Source organism: Euprymna scolopes, chromosome 29 (assembly GCF_053919585.1).
Source record: "Euprymna scolopes isolate OS-2025 chromosome 29, ASM5391958v1, whole genome shotgun sequence".
NCBI lineage: Eukaryota > Metazoa > Mollusca > Cephalopoda > Sepiida > Sepiolidae > Euprymna > Euprymna scolopes.
The window spans coordinates 26,087,687-26,102,472 of NC_136510.1; the positions used below are offsets into that span (position 1 = coordinate 26,087,687).

At 33.9% G+C, this 14,786-nt stretch overlaps 1 protein-coding gene across 1 annotated transcript in view; it reads left to right on the forward strand.

The window, feature by feature from the left end:
• LOC145252555 (laminin subunit beta-2-like) overlaps positions 1-14,786 on the forward strand; it is a 392,333-nt gene that overhangs the window by 290,666 nt on the left and 86,881 nt on the right. Inside the window, exons 10-13 of the mRNA XM_080112108.1 lie at positions 334-492; positions 2,711-2,831; positions 11,583-11,710; positions 12,281-12,470. Coding sequence (XP_079968234.1) covers positions 334-492; positions 2,711-2,831; positions 11,583-11,710; positions 12,281-12,470 — 598 coding nt within the window. The remainder of the gene's footprint in view (positions 1-333; positions 493-2,710; positions 2,832-11,582; positions 11,711-12,280; positions 12,471-14,786) is intronic.

A 14,786-nucleotide genomic window follows, 5' to 3' on the forward strand; every position in this document is an offset into this window, starting at 1 on the left:
GGGGAGGACCACTCTGACTTGCAAAAAATGACTGGACAACCCTGTCAGCATTCTTTGGTAGGAGTACCTCAGGCGAATAACAATAAGTAAGGTAATGCCTCGGAAGGTAGACCTCCTAGAACTGTATGAAATCGTCATCATACTGCAATTAACAGGGAAAAGGCTATTTCAGAAATAGTCTAGACTCTGTTGATTTTGCCATGAAATGACATTAAAAGTGTTTATACGCCATAAAATATATAGATACAGAATAGGAGCTCCCTCTATTTAAAAGAAAAAGGGTTATTTGACATATATTAAAATTTGTATTTTTTCTTTTTTTGTTTTCTTTAGAATGCCCGTGTGGATATCCGTGAACGTGGTCCTGATGAACCTGTCACCTGGACTGGACCTGGTTTCATGAAAATCATGGAAGGTGACTCCATTGATTTCACCGTAACAAACTTGACTGCCTCGATGGAGTATGACATTGTCATCCGATACAATCCTCTGGTATGTAGATTGATCTTTTTCACGCTTCTGTTTTTACCTATATTCCAGAAATCACCAATAACTAGATTACACAAGAATTTTTTGTGCTTATACAGTATGGGACACAGCTGAAAATCACATTCCAAGTAAAAATTGTTCAATATACTTGTGTATCCTACAAATATAGGTAACCTTATCAAAATTGAAAAACATAGTTTTTGTATTTTGCCAATCTGCCATCCGTTATTATTTGGTTAAATGATAATGATTTATCTCTCCCGGTTTAATGAGTATTTCCAATTTTAACAGTGGTTGATTGGCAAAATACTATAAATCTTATTTTATTTTGGATTAAAATTCTACTTGGTTTTCCCTAACTGTTGATAACTATTTTTGCCTAAAATGTAAATATATCAAATTTTCCTGTTAATTTATATGAACCTACAATTTACACGCATCTTACTAATTTCCTGTATGATCATATCAGGACGATTGATCTAAATTGGGGATCGCAAAACTTGCAACTGTTTTTGGACATTAGAATCTGTATCAAAGTTGGAAATTTTGATGCCAAAAACAATCCTTTTATTTTGCTTTTTTTTAACACGTAAATTTCAATTACTAAAACTAGTGATAAAATAATAAATATTCATTAATTTTAAACTAATGATAGAATAATAAATATTAATTTTAAACTAATAAATATTAATTTTAAACTTATAAACTAATAAATATTAAGAGGTGAATGTAGTTTGCTTGAAGCATTGTATAGTATGTAGTTAATGCAGTAGTACATAATGTAGTACAATGCAGAGGTAACGGAAAGATACAAGCCGAAGCAGGTGAGAAATTTCTATTAATACAACTTATAAATACATGTGTACCTATTCATATATTTCTTCAATGCATTATATTTATATTTGCACAGTGGTCACCTGGGAAAATCGGTCTGGTGGTATATCCGTGTTATAATATTTCGAGAAAGATCTCTTCGTCAGATATTTATTTGACTTTGGTTCAAACGTGCTGTTGTAAACAGTAACAGTATCGCAGCAAATCATTGCTCGGAACTTGTAGGTAGTATATGGTTAGGGTTTTTTTTTTTTTTTTAATCAATTCTTTATTTTATATTTCTAAATTATTTTTTTATATTTTATTTTACTTATTTGTTTTTTTTTTTTTATAATAGTTTAGCGTTGGTTCAAACGTGCTGTTGTAAACAGTAGCAGTCTCGGGCTAAACAATTGTCCGGAACTTGTTGATAGCTTTTTAATTTAATATGATTAAGTTTGTTTATATTTTTTCTTATTTTTATTTCTAATTTATTTATTTATTTTTTTATAATAATTTGTTTTATATTGAGGAGATTTAATTAATTTATTTGTGTTTCTGCGTTCTGGTTGAGAAGGGGTGGGGGCGTAGACTTTGAATAAATGGGTTGTTAAAGGGAGACTACTTGATGAGCTGTTCTAGGGGGGATAATCGTTATATTAATAAATATTAATTTTAAACTAATAAATATTTACTTTAAACTAATAAATATTTACTTTAAACTGATAAAATATTTATTTTAAACTGATAAAATATTTATTTTAAACTGATAAGATATTTATCTTAAGCTGATAAGATATTTATTTTAAGCTGATAAGATATTTATCTTAAGCTGATAAGATATTTATCTTAAGCTGATAAGATATTTATCTTAAGCTGATAAGATATTTATCTTAAGCTGATAAGATATTTATCTTAAGCTGACAAGATATTTATCTTAAGCTGACAAGATATTTATCTTAAGCTGACAAGATATTTATCTTAAGCTGACAAGATATTTATCTTAAGCTGACAAGATATTTATCTTAAGCTGACAAGATATTTATCTTAAGCTGACAAGATATTTATCTTAAGCTGACAAGATATTTATCTTAAGCTGACAAGATATTTATCTTAAGCTGACAAGATATTTATCTTAAGCTGATAAGAATTTTTATACTTCTTAGATTATGACTTGACTTTTTATTCAGTACAAAAAGGCATCTCTGGTGTCAATCACCACCATCATTACCAATCACTGTTTTCTTACCGTCCACCTGACACTTGGTTAACCCTTATCCTCGAATGGCGTTTGGGGCTTAATAAGTGATGATTCCTTAAACAAAAGAGGGCAAATTGACAAAATTGATATGATTTTAAAAAAAATATTGCAGCAAGAAGTTTTATTTCCTTTTTGTTTTATTCTCAGATGCCCGACAGATGGGAAGATGTTAGAGTTGTGATCGACAGACCAGGACCTGTAAATCCCCAAGGTCCATGCGCCAACAGTATCCCGCAAGATGATTACAAGGCCACAAGTCTTCCACCAGGTAAGAATGAGGTAACAAGAGCATTCTACCCACGTAAATAAAGGGTTCTGCTCAAAATTCTATCCAAATTCCCAAGTTCGCCAGAAACATTCCCGAGTTTGACAAGATACACCTGAAGAAGGTTGGAGGTTATATCGATCGAAAATCACACTCCAGATGAGAACAGTAGTCCGATGAATCCAAATAATACGAATAACTAATCCTCATCTAAAAAATTCAGAAGTGTCATGGGAAGAGTAGTGCGAATAATCAAAATACAAACTTTTTCTACAATTCAAACCGATTTTATTCAGTTTCATTAACAGAACATAGCCGGGAAAAAGTTACATAGATAAGAATATGAAAGTATATTGAGTCGGTAGACATATGCATACACTAGACAACTGGGATTGAGTTTTGATCTTTCATCTCCGTCACAAGTTTGCTAAGTAAGAATAAGATGAAATAATGCCATTCGTTACGACATAATTGCTTTGAACTTTTTAGTTGTGCAGCAATGCGAAATGAGAAACACCAGATGAGTTTATTCATTAATGAGCAGTGTGGGGCATACTCCCTTGCCGGTCTTAAATATATTTTAAATATGCGTTAGGGTTTGTGTTCTTTGATAGAAGCGCTGGTTGATTTTGAATAAAATAAGATACATTTGAAGTCAAAAGAACGCATTATTACAAAATAAACAGATATTTTGTTTGAAATTTATATTGAAATTTATAAATATATTTAGAAGTTACATTTCATCTATAGACATACTGAAGATGAAGTATATAAATTTTAAAAATAAATAAATGTTTATTTTGTAATAATGTATTGTTTTGACTTTAAACGTATCTAATACGTATTTTATTTTATGCTTAAATATATTTTAAATCAAGCAGATTTGCCCTGATCAAATCCATTATCAATTTATAAAACAACTTCCTGATACATCTACAGATTACCTACTACAAATATTCAATGATATTTGGGAAAGTGGCAACGTCCCTGAAATATGGAGGCAGGCCATAGTAATCCCTATACCTAAATCATCAAAGGACTCTACAAATCCCATGAATTACCGACCTATAGCACTCACTAGCTGTATTTCCAAAATAATGGAAAGAATGATTAACAGCAGATTAATATGGTACATTGAGACAAATAATCTGATTACAGATTATCAGTCAGGATTTAGGAATAAAAGAAGCCCCATGGACCACCTGATCCGGCTAGAAACCTTCATCAGAGAAGCCTTTATCAAGAAAGAATATCTTACGGCAGTCTTTTTTGATATTGAAAAAGCATACGACTCTGCATGGAGGCATGGCATTATAAAAGATCTACAAGAACTTGGATTAAAAGGCAGAATGCCCATTTTCATCACAAATTTTATTAATAATAGATAATTTAATGTACGATTAGGTGATACTCTATCCATCTGTAAAAAACAAGAAACGGGGGGGGGGTACCACAAGGAAGCATCCTGTCACACTTTTTAGTATTAAAATAAATAACATTGTCAAAAATATAAATGTAGGAACAGAATGTGCCCTCTATGTGGATGATTTCAAAATATATTACAAGAATAGAACGCCATTTACAACTGTGTCTAAACAAAATAAATGGACAACAAAAAATGGTTTTAAATTTTCAAAAGAAAAAAACAAAAGCCATTCATTTCTGCCAAACCCGGAAAATGCACCATGACCCAATACTGAAACTGGATAATGAAATTATACCCATAGTTGATCAGTATGAATATCTGGGCATCATCTTCGATAAAAAGCTAACATTCATTCCCCATATTAAATACCTCAAACAAAAATGCAACAAAGCCATCTAACTCTTAAAAGTAGTAGCTCATACAGACTGGGGTGCAGACAAAGACTCAATAATTAAATTATACAAATCCCTTGTCCAATCCAAGATGCTATATCTATGGATCCGCAAGAAAGTCCTACATAAAGGAATTAGACACAATACATCACCAACGACTAAGATTGGCTCTAGGGGCCTTCCCCACCTTCTCAGTGGAAAGTTTATATGTAGAAACAGATGAACCCTCATTATCACTTAGAAGAGAAAAACTAGGACTACAATATTATACAAAATTGGCTTCATGTCCAACTAATCCTGCCTACAAATGTGTCTTCCACCCCCAATACAAAAACCTCTTTGATAGAAAAGAAAATTCTATAAAACCATTTAGCCTACGTATGGAAGAATCCATAAATAAAGCCCAGATAGATATTGCAACAATACATGAATCTTTAAAACCTAAATATCCCCCCTCGCTGACAAAACAACGAAAAATAATATCAGACCTAATTAAATACCCTAAAACAAAAACCAATCCAATCGTCTATGAAGAAAAATTCCAAATAATTAAAGATAAGTATTCCAAACACTCAACAATTCATACAGACGGTTCAAAAGATGGGGATAATGTTGGATGTGCAGCCATACACAATAAAATAATCCTAATCAAAAGATTACCAGACGAAGCATCCATCTACAGTGCTGAAGTATCGGCCATTGATATGGCACTTGATCTTATAGAATCTTTTAAAGATAAACAATTTATCTGCTCAGATGCCAAATCAGTACTCGAAACACTGGAAAACAGGAAACCAACGAACCCTCATAAGAGTAGTGGTAGATGGACAAAAATCGGAGGCCTGCAATATAAATGCTGGAGTCCCTCAGGGGTCAATACTGGGCCCAACTCTCTTCCTGATCTACATCAATGACCTCCCTAAACACATACTTAAATCATTCGTTGACATCTATGCTAATGACACGACCATCTCCGGCAACACATCAAAGGCTGTAAATGACAAAGTTCTCCCTGATTCTCTCTCCTCTGATCTCGAGCGCATGGTTCAGTGGGGGAAGATGTGGCTGGTTACCTTTTAATGCATCCAAAACCAAACTCCTATCCTTACATCATTAACGCTCTGATCCCCATCTGGCATCAATTGTGATGGATGGCTCTCGTCTCGGTGAGGCTCCGTGTTTTGACAAGCTTCTGGGTTTGACCTTTACTCCTGATCTGAAATGGAACATGTACATCAAGTCTGTTGCCAAGGTCGCTGGAAAGATAGTGGGATCCTTCTACCGCTCCAGAAGATATCTCACTACTGATGCAATTCTCTATCTATATAAAAGCCAAGTACGTCCAAGGATGGAATACTGTTGCCATATCTGGGCAGGAACTGCTAAAAACAGCCTATCCTGCCTTAACAGAGTACTAAATAGACTTCGTGGCTTAGTGGGGGATGCTCTTTTCTCTATCCTGCAACCTCTTTCCCACAGAAGAGACGTTGCGAGCCTATCCTTGTTTTATCGTTATTTTCATGGCAGGTGCTCGTCTGAACTCCAATCTCTGGTCCCACCTCGCCAATCTTTCACGAAAAACACCCATCTAGCTGAATCCACTGTGAAAAATTTCCCCCACTCTATATCTGTGTTCATGGAATCCGCATTTTGATTTAGGCAAAGCTTCTTTCTTAGAACTGCACGCCTGTGGAACTCTGTTCCGTCTGCCTGCTTCCCACCGGACTACAACTTGGATGTCTTCAAGTCCAATGTTAACAAATTCCTAATGAACCACCCCCTTAAGTAAACACTTCATCAAATCTCCACACTAACGTAATGTACTTGCAATAACCCTTATCCCTGAGTGGCTTCCGGGCCTTGATAAGTGGTGATCACTGTGTAAAAAACAAAAACCTAATAATCACCAAAACCCTAAATAGATTTGATGATATTTCTAACGATAAAAACATTCTCTTTTGTTGGATACGCAGTCATATCAACATAAAGGGCAATGATAGAACTGACAAAGCAGCAAAAGCAGCACTAAATTTGACCATAACCAATGATAAGATCCCTCATACCAATCTAAAACAATCATTAACAAATATATTAGAAACACATGGCAAGAGTCATGGAACTCCTGCACTAAAAACAAGCTATACCAAATCCCGGAAACCATAGGAAAACAGAAACCAAACAAAAGAATGACCAGAAAGGAGGAAGTTATAATAACAAGACTCTGAATAGGTCATACCTCTATAACACACTCCTACCTTCTCAAAAAAGAAGCCCCACTTTGGACACCCTGCCAGGAACCATACACAGTAAATCACATATTAACAAGATGCGAAGACTTGAAAACAAACCGACTGAATCTATATAATGAAAAAACTGTAAAAGACATATTCACTCATGTAGACCCAACTACTCTTCTCAAATATCTGAAGATAACAGGGTTACTCAACAAAATTAAAAAAAAAAAAACCTTATCTAACTATATAAACATAGACACTGAACACCATATACCTATAAAACCTATAACTATTAATGTATATAAAAGACTCTGGCATTAAATGACCTCATAGGTTGGTATTCCATAAAACCAATCAATCAATCAATCAATCAAGCAGATTTTGTATATTATTAGTTCAGAGCTAATTATTTATTGAATATTATATTATACCTAATATATAATACTGATTTCCAAATCAAAACAAAAAAAAACATGGTTGTCATCAGCTATAATTAAAACCAAAACATTTAGCGCTCTAGCCACATTCCTTGCCGTTTGAGTCAATCCAATAGACAGATAAAAGTTTAAAACTCCCACCACTTTTAGCTATGAGTAGTTTTTTGCATGTATAAACTAATACAAATATGTCGGCAAGTTGAAATGAAAGTTTGGCATTGTAACTTGCTAACCTCTGTATGCGTTATCCATCCATCCAAACAAAGATTTTACTCATTATAAACCATCCTTGGTATATGATTACTATTTCCTGTTAATTTCAGTGTTATGTGATCAGTTGTTGAAGAGTTTATCGGTAAAATATTTATACACACACACATATATATATATTATTAAATCATTTCTTTCTGATAGGTTCATAAGAGTTGTAGTTGAGGGGCAAAAATCAGAAGCTCACAGTATTAATGCCGGTGTCCCTCAGGGATCCATCCTGGGCCCAACTCTTTTCCTGATCTACATTAATGATCTTCCAAATCATATCCTTACATCATTTGTAGACATTTATGCTGACGACACTACCATTTATGGTACCACATCTAAGACAGTAAACGAGCAAGTACTCTCCAATTCTCTCTCCTCTGATCTTGAGCATGTAGTACAATGGGGAAAGGAGTGGCTGGTTACTTTTAATGCATCTAAAACCAAGCTTCTCTCTTTACATCATCAACATTTTAATCCACATTTGTCATCAATTGAAATGAATGGCTCTCGTCTTCAGGAGGCCTCAAGTTTGGACAAGCTTCTGGGCTTGACCATTACTCCTGATCTTAAATGGAACACGTATATCAAATCTGTTGCCAAGGCCGCTGGAAAAATGGTGGGATCTTTCTATCGATCCAGTAGATATCTCACTGCTGATGCTATTCTCTATCTATATAAGAGCCAGGTACGTCCAAGGATGGAATACTGTTGCCACATCTGGGCAGGAGCTGCTAGAAAGGACTTGTCCTGCCTTGATAGAGTTCAAAATAGACTTCGTAGCCTCGTAGGAGATGTCCTTTTCTCCTCCTTACAACCTCTATCTCACAGAAGAGATGTTGCGAGTTTGTCTCTGATGTATCGTTATTTTCATGGAAAGTGTTCAACTGAGCTTCAATCTATGGTCCCCCCTCGCCAAACTTTCACAAGAAACACTCGTCTAGCTGTAAACACTATCAATAATTTCCCCCACTCTTTATCTGTGCCTAAACCTAAACATAGATTCCATGAACAAAGCTTCTTTCTTAGAACTGCACGCCTGTGGAATTGTCTTCCGTTTTCCTGCTTTCCGGCTGACTACAATATGGTTGTGTTCAAGTCTAAGGTAAATAAGTTCTTGATGAGCCGTTCCATATAAGTTATTAAATTTACCAAATTTTCATTACTAATGATTACTATATTGACCAACTTCTACTGTACACTCTTTAACCCTTATCCTTGAGTGGCCTTTGGGCCTTGATAATGTGGTGATGCCTTTGTAAAAAAAAAAAAAAAAAAAAAAAAAAATATATATATATATATATACACGCACACGTTTTATTTATATAGACTAGTTGTACCTATCTGCAGTGAAATCATTTCAGTTCATTTTAATTTAATTTTTGTTTTTAGGTTTAAACTTAAGGGAGACAATTCTTATTTTCATTTTAGTCTGAGTTATCCCCCTTGATGAGTTTTATTTTTAGATTATTTAAAAATATTTTCTGTTAGATTAAGTAATTTTAAAAATAAATTGAACTTAAATACGTTATTGTATTGCCAATAACTTGGTACAATAATATAATTTCGTTTTTCTCATATTTGATGTTAGACATGAATGAGTTGCAACTGTTTCTGTCTGTTGCCATTTCACTTGTACCACCCACCAACTTAAGCATATCAATTATTCTCCTCCGTCTCAAACGGCCTACCATGTGATATTAACATTGATGACGATAACGACCTAAATGTTATTTAGATCTGACTTTAAAAATTCAACGAGGTATTTTTATGTTAGGTTATACTTTGGAATACCCATCTCTGGATTAGCATAACGGCAGGAATTTATGTAGGTGACTGACAGATAACACTTAACCGAAGAATAACATTTCCCTATTGATGCAGACATGTTTGCTAAATAAAAAATACTCATTTCATTTGAATTTTTGAGATGAGTCGATGATTTACTCAAAGAAACAGCTTGTATGCTGAGTGATGATCACCTACTAAGCAGAGCTAGTATAGGGACCATTAATTATAAAGGCACTAATGTGTGTGTGTGACTGACTGAGTGTGGAACGATTTCTACTAAACTATTCTGTCAATTCTCTACAAACTTGATATATAGGAGATATGATCTTGGGAACAAAGTTGATTTGGTTTTTAGCTTGTAAAAATAGCTGCTAAGGGGTTAAGATTGAAAAAAAATTGGAACTTGGCAGGCGTAAGTCGACTAAACATGTATCTTCTATGCATGCACAAGTATACATTTATGTTTAGCTATGTTAAATTTTTTAGTTTTGATATGCATATGCACTTACCTCAGATCGTAACGAATAACACTGGAGAGATGTTTTGGTTTCGATTCTAGCTGGTGTCACCCAAGTCATATATTTTTAAAAAACTTTTGTAATTACTACTATATATTGGATATGAAATAACAATCAATAGCGAATTAGCTTTATAATAAAAATAAATACAAGATCTGTATAAGTTAAAATATATTTAAGCATATTTTATGACCTAGCAATGTTGGGTGATATGCTAGTGTGTGTGTGTGTGTGTGTGTATATATATATATATATATATATATATATATATAGTAATCTGTAGTGATAAGTCATAAGTTTGTACATTTAACAATAATAGGTCCAAGGTTCCCAAAATTCATGTTTAAATTTTCCACAAGGACCCCATAGTGTAACAAATAGTACTACATGAACTTCAGTTCTACGTGACACTCTTCTGAAGGTTGAAGGTTCAATCCTCAGTATGGCCAATACTCAGAATACAATTGCAATTAGCTTTAGCTTACTACCCGGTATTGGCTGACAAAATGAGAGCATGTTACCACAGTGTGTGTTCATCAATCGGAGTCGATTATGACCATAGACAACTAGTTGTGTGTCCGCAGGTGGCTGATCAGTCCAATCCGAGCGCGGAAGCCCCTGTCACATGTTGGACACCAGTGGCTAAAGACGGCCACTTCAGCATCTTGGGCTTTTCGCGCAGCGCGCTTCTCTTTTGCAGATTCAGTTCGTCTTGCCTCCGCGAGCAGAGAGCCCTCGTGTACCAAGCGGCGCCAGGTTGGCCTGTCGGAAGCACTGCTTTCCCATGAGTTCACGTCAATGTTGAAGTCTTTCATATAGGACATCAGAGTGTCTTTGAACTGTTTGTACTGTCCACCAGCTCTTCTCATTCCGCACTGGAGTTCACCATAGAGCAGTTGTTTTGGTATGCACGAGTCTGTCATCCGATACACGTGGCCTACCCAGCGGGTTTGCACTTTGCGGATCGTAGTGATGACGCTTGGGAGCTTGGACCTCTTGAGAACATCAGTGTCTGGAATCTTGTCTTGCCAGTGAATGTTCAAGATGTTCCGAAGACATCGAAGATGGAAGTGGTTTAGTTGTTTTTTGTGACGTCTGTAGAGGACCCACGTTTCACAACCTCTGTTACCACTATGGATTAAATGGAGAGTTCCATTAGAAATTTTGTGCAGATTCCAAAGTTTGACAAGAGAAACCGGAATGTCAGAGGTTGCATTAGCTGAAACGAGAAAATAACACTGAAGAGGAGAACAAGTCCAAATAATACATTTTTTTTTTTTACTTATAATCAAATCTTTTTAGTCATATCATATAAATCAGATTGTATTGTTGGCATTGGTTTCTCCGATATTTTTCTAGTCAGAATTCTTTTTAGAAATACATCAGATACTTACTGTACAGACCTTGTGGAAGTTGCTAACATCTTAAGTGAAAATGATTTTTTGTATAACAAACTGGACTCAGTCTGGGTTTGGGGGGGGCACCCAGTTCGTCTGGATTCTAACTTGGGGTGGGGGCACCCAATTTGTCTGGATTCGACCTGGGAGGAGCACCAAGTTCACCTGGATTCAAACTCAGAAGCACACAGTTCGTCAGCCTGCATGGTTAACCATCTTTTTAGGAATTTGAAAAAATAAACTCAAATATGTTTTTTTTTAAATCTGCTGTCTAAATTTGAATCACTTTCTACTTTATTAGGTTCTTATTATACCGTTGTGAAGCCACCATCTTGTCTGGAAAAAAATGTTACCTATATTATCAAACTTGTATTCAACCGCTACAAGAGTGACCGATCCACCCCACAAGCCTCAGCTTTGATTGACTCTGTAAGTATCTTTTATTAATATGAACTAAATTTAGTTTAACAAAAGGACATGAAGCAGTCTTAATATCAATTTTCAACCATCAAATTTTAAATTCTGAATATCAATTTCTTCTTAGAAAATGGATTTCCTATTATTATATTGTTTTTTTTCCTTTCCTTTTGAAAAACTGAATCATGTTCTGCAAAGTCAAAAACGAAAGTAATTTTCTTCTACAAAACCACCAAACCAAACATGATGAATAAATATTGAATGATATAAAGAATTTGAAGCATCACAACTTTTCCAAAACGGTTGATATGCCATAAAAAAAACTAAACAGCATAAAGAAATATTTGAAGATATAAAGAACGTAAAAAATAAAAACCTTTTTCCAAGTGACAGCATTAAATAACCCCAAAAGTGTTGATATGCCGTAAAACAAGCCCCTCCCTCCCCACCTTTACAGCAAGCCAAGCTTGTGATGTCACAGCCACACAAAACTTCACTCTGTACCCCCATCAGTATCCAACAACTTTTGATTCGATGGAATTGCTGATTTTAATTTTGCTCATTTTCTTTTCTTCCTTGCAGATTGTACTTATTCCGAACACAAACAGTATCCCGATTTTCCAAGGTCCACAGTTGCCTCAGTTCCTGAAAAATAATTACATCCGATACAGATGTGCAGAGAGTCAATATCCTGCTGTTCAACCCACTATTATTGATATCTGTAAACGCCTCTTCTTCAGTATTTCTTCAGTTTTGCATTTGCAAGGCGTTGGTAAGTTTACCTCCTCTCACTTTCCCATCAAAATTATAAATATTATTTGTATTATTTAAAAAGAAAAAAAAATTTTTTTAATGGAAATCTCTTCAGACAAGGCATGAAGCTTAATGTAAAAATATACCAGGAACAAAATATGATTATTGCAAAGACAGGTGATGCCTATTAGCTATATTTTGAAAAGACTAATGTTGTAGATAGGGGGGGGGGGAAACGGCCAGCAGGAATGGAATCCTACAAGCCTGCAGTTCTCAGAAGCTACTAGAATATGAAGATGTATTATGATGAGTTATCAAAACAGCGAATTATTGGAAATTGCAAAACCAGCAAGTCAAATGAGCTCGAACAAAGGAAGGAGAGAATGGATCAGAAAATTGTGAAGAAGACATACCATAATAGTATTTATCAAAAAGAGATTGAGACTGTAAGAGAGGGTGCAGAGAAAAAGAAAGAGTTGGCCAATCAAATTACAGATTCGTTTCTGTATCTTGTCAAGAACCCCCAAAAATGATATTCTATGAAGCAAACATGACCACAGTACTCCATACATGGTCTGATGGTAGACTAGTAGAGATAGAGAAAAGTTTCAGGTGTGAGAAAGTGTTTCGCATGATTTTATGAGAAACGGAAAGAGCAAAGGATCTTAATATATGAACTCCAAGAAAAATTAAAGAAGAAAAACCAAGATGCATTAGAGTCTGTTTTCCCTTGAGAGTAGAGCCATCCATGAGAATGTCTGGGAGGCGGGAGGCACTTCTATGACTGAAAGACATAACCTGAATCTTGACAATTAAATAAAACAATACGTATCAGAGAGGATAGCCTCGTTTCTGTTTATTTGTAAGTTTGCTGTTTTGGTATTTTTGAATTGATATACTCGCTGCAGCTAACCACACTGATGAGTCTTAAAAAAAGATTGTCTGAGAGAGAGAGAGAGAGAGGTTAGTGAGAATAAAATGTGAAGCCAATCAAATTACTGATACGTTTCTGCATTATATCAAGAAACCTCAAATGGGATAAATTCACCAGCCCAAATATGACAATAGTACTCGATACATGTCTCATTATCAGATTAGATGTTTCATGGATGACTTCCAACTTCCCCTGTTTATCATTTTGCTTGTGTTGCCTGCTAAAATTATTAGTTTATTAGGGTTTATTCATAAACACATCGGCCATTTTTAATATTTTGTTAAAAAAAATTACTTTGTGACCTTTTGAAATTGGAAAGGAATTGGAAAGCATTTAAACTGTTGACTAGAAAGTCGTTTAAATTGTGTTTTAAATTTTTAGATTGATTTGAATGATTGAAAGTTTTAAAAACTATTTAGAGCAAGTAATTTAAATATTTAATGGATTCATAAATATTGGAATTCATTCAATTTTTATTTTCATCAAAAATTTTATATGTTAAGGATATATACTTATTGAAATGTATTCTTTGTCTTGCGTATAATAAAATTCTAGATTTGAAATTTAACCATTTCATGTCATAAAATTTAAATTACTAAATTATGATTTATTTGCTCTATCTGGTATATTGAGCAATTTTTATTTAGCTGGGATTGTCTTTACAAAATAGTACAGCCAATATATTGTAAGACCAATAATCACTGAATTTTCATACCAGTAGATTTATTGCATTACATTATTCTAAAGTGTGTTTATAAGTGTGTGTGTGTATATATATATATATATATATATGTGTGTGTGTGTGTGTGCAGCGTTCTTTCCTTTAGGCATTCATTAAATAATATAGACAATTCTTGGCTACATATTTTGGTTTTTTTGATTTCCCAAGAATTCAATATGAAAAATTTCAAGAAAGTAGGAAATTTCCCAAGATCAATAAATAAAAATAATAAGCAAAATACTAAATTAATTTACATGCATAAATTAATTTACATGCATATTAAATTTAATTATGCATCTTTGTTTGAAAAATTAAAGTATATTTTTCTTTTAAACTTTTATTTAAAAAAAAAAAAACTTTCATCTTTGCTCGTTTTATTGAAAAAAAAAAAAAAATCAAAGGCTCAAAATATTTTTCAGGCAGTAATGAGCAGTGAAAGAAATTAAAATTTTTTAATGGCCGTTTCTGAAACCATTAAAAAAGTGCTCATTGTAAAACTGATTTTAGCTAGTTAAAAAGATATAGTTTCGTCTCCCCAATTAACCAGTCTACTAAAAATGTATGGAAAATGATTTTTAAAACTTAATTTTTGTTGCTTAATAAAATTAATTTTTTTTTGTTTTTTGCTTATGTTTGACTAAAACACATGTATTGTAGCACAAGCTAATTTAATACTGGAA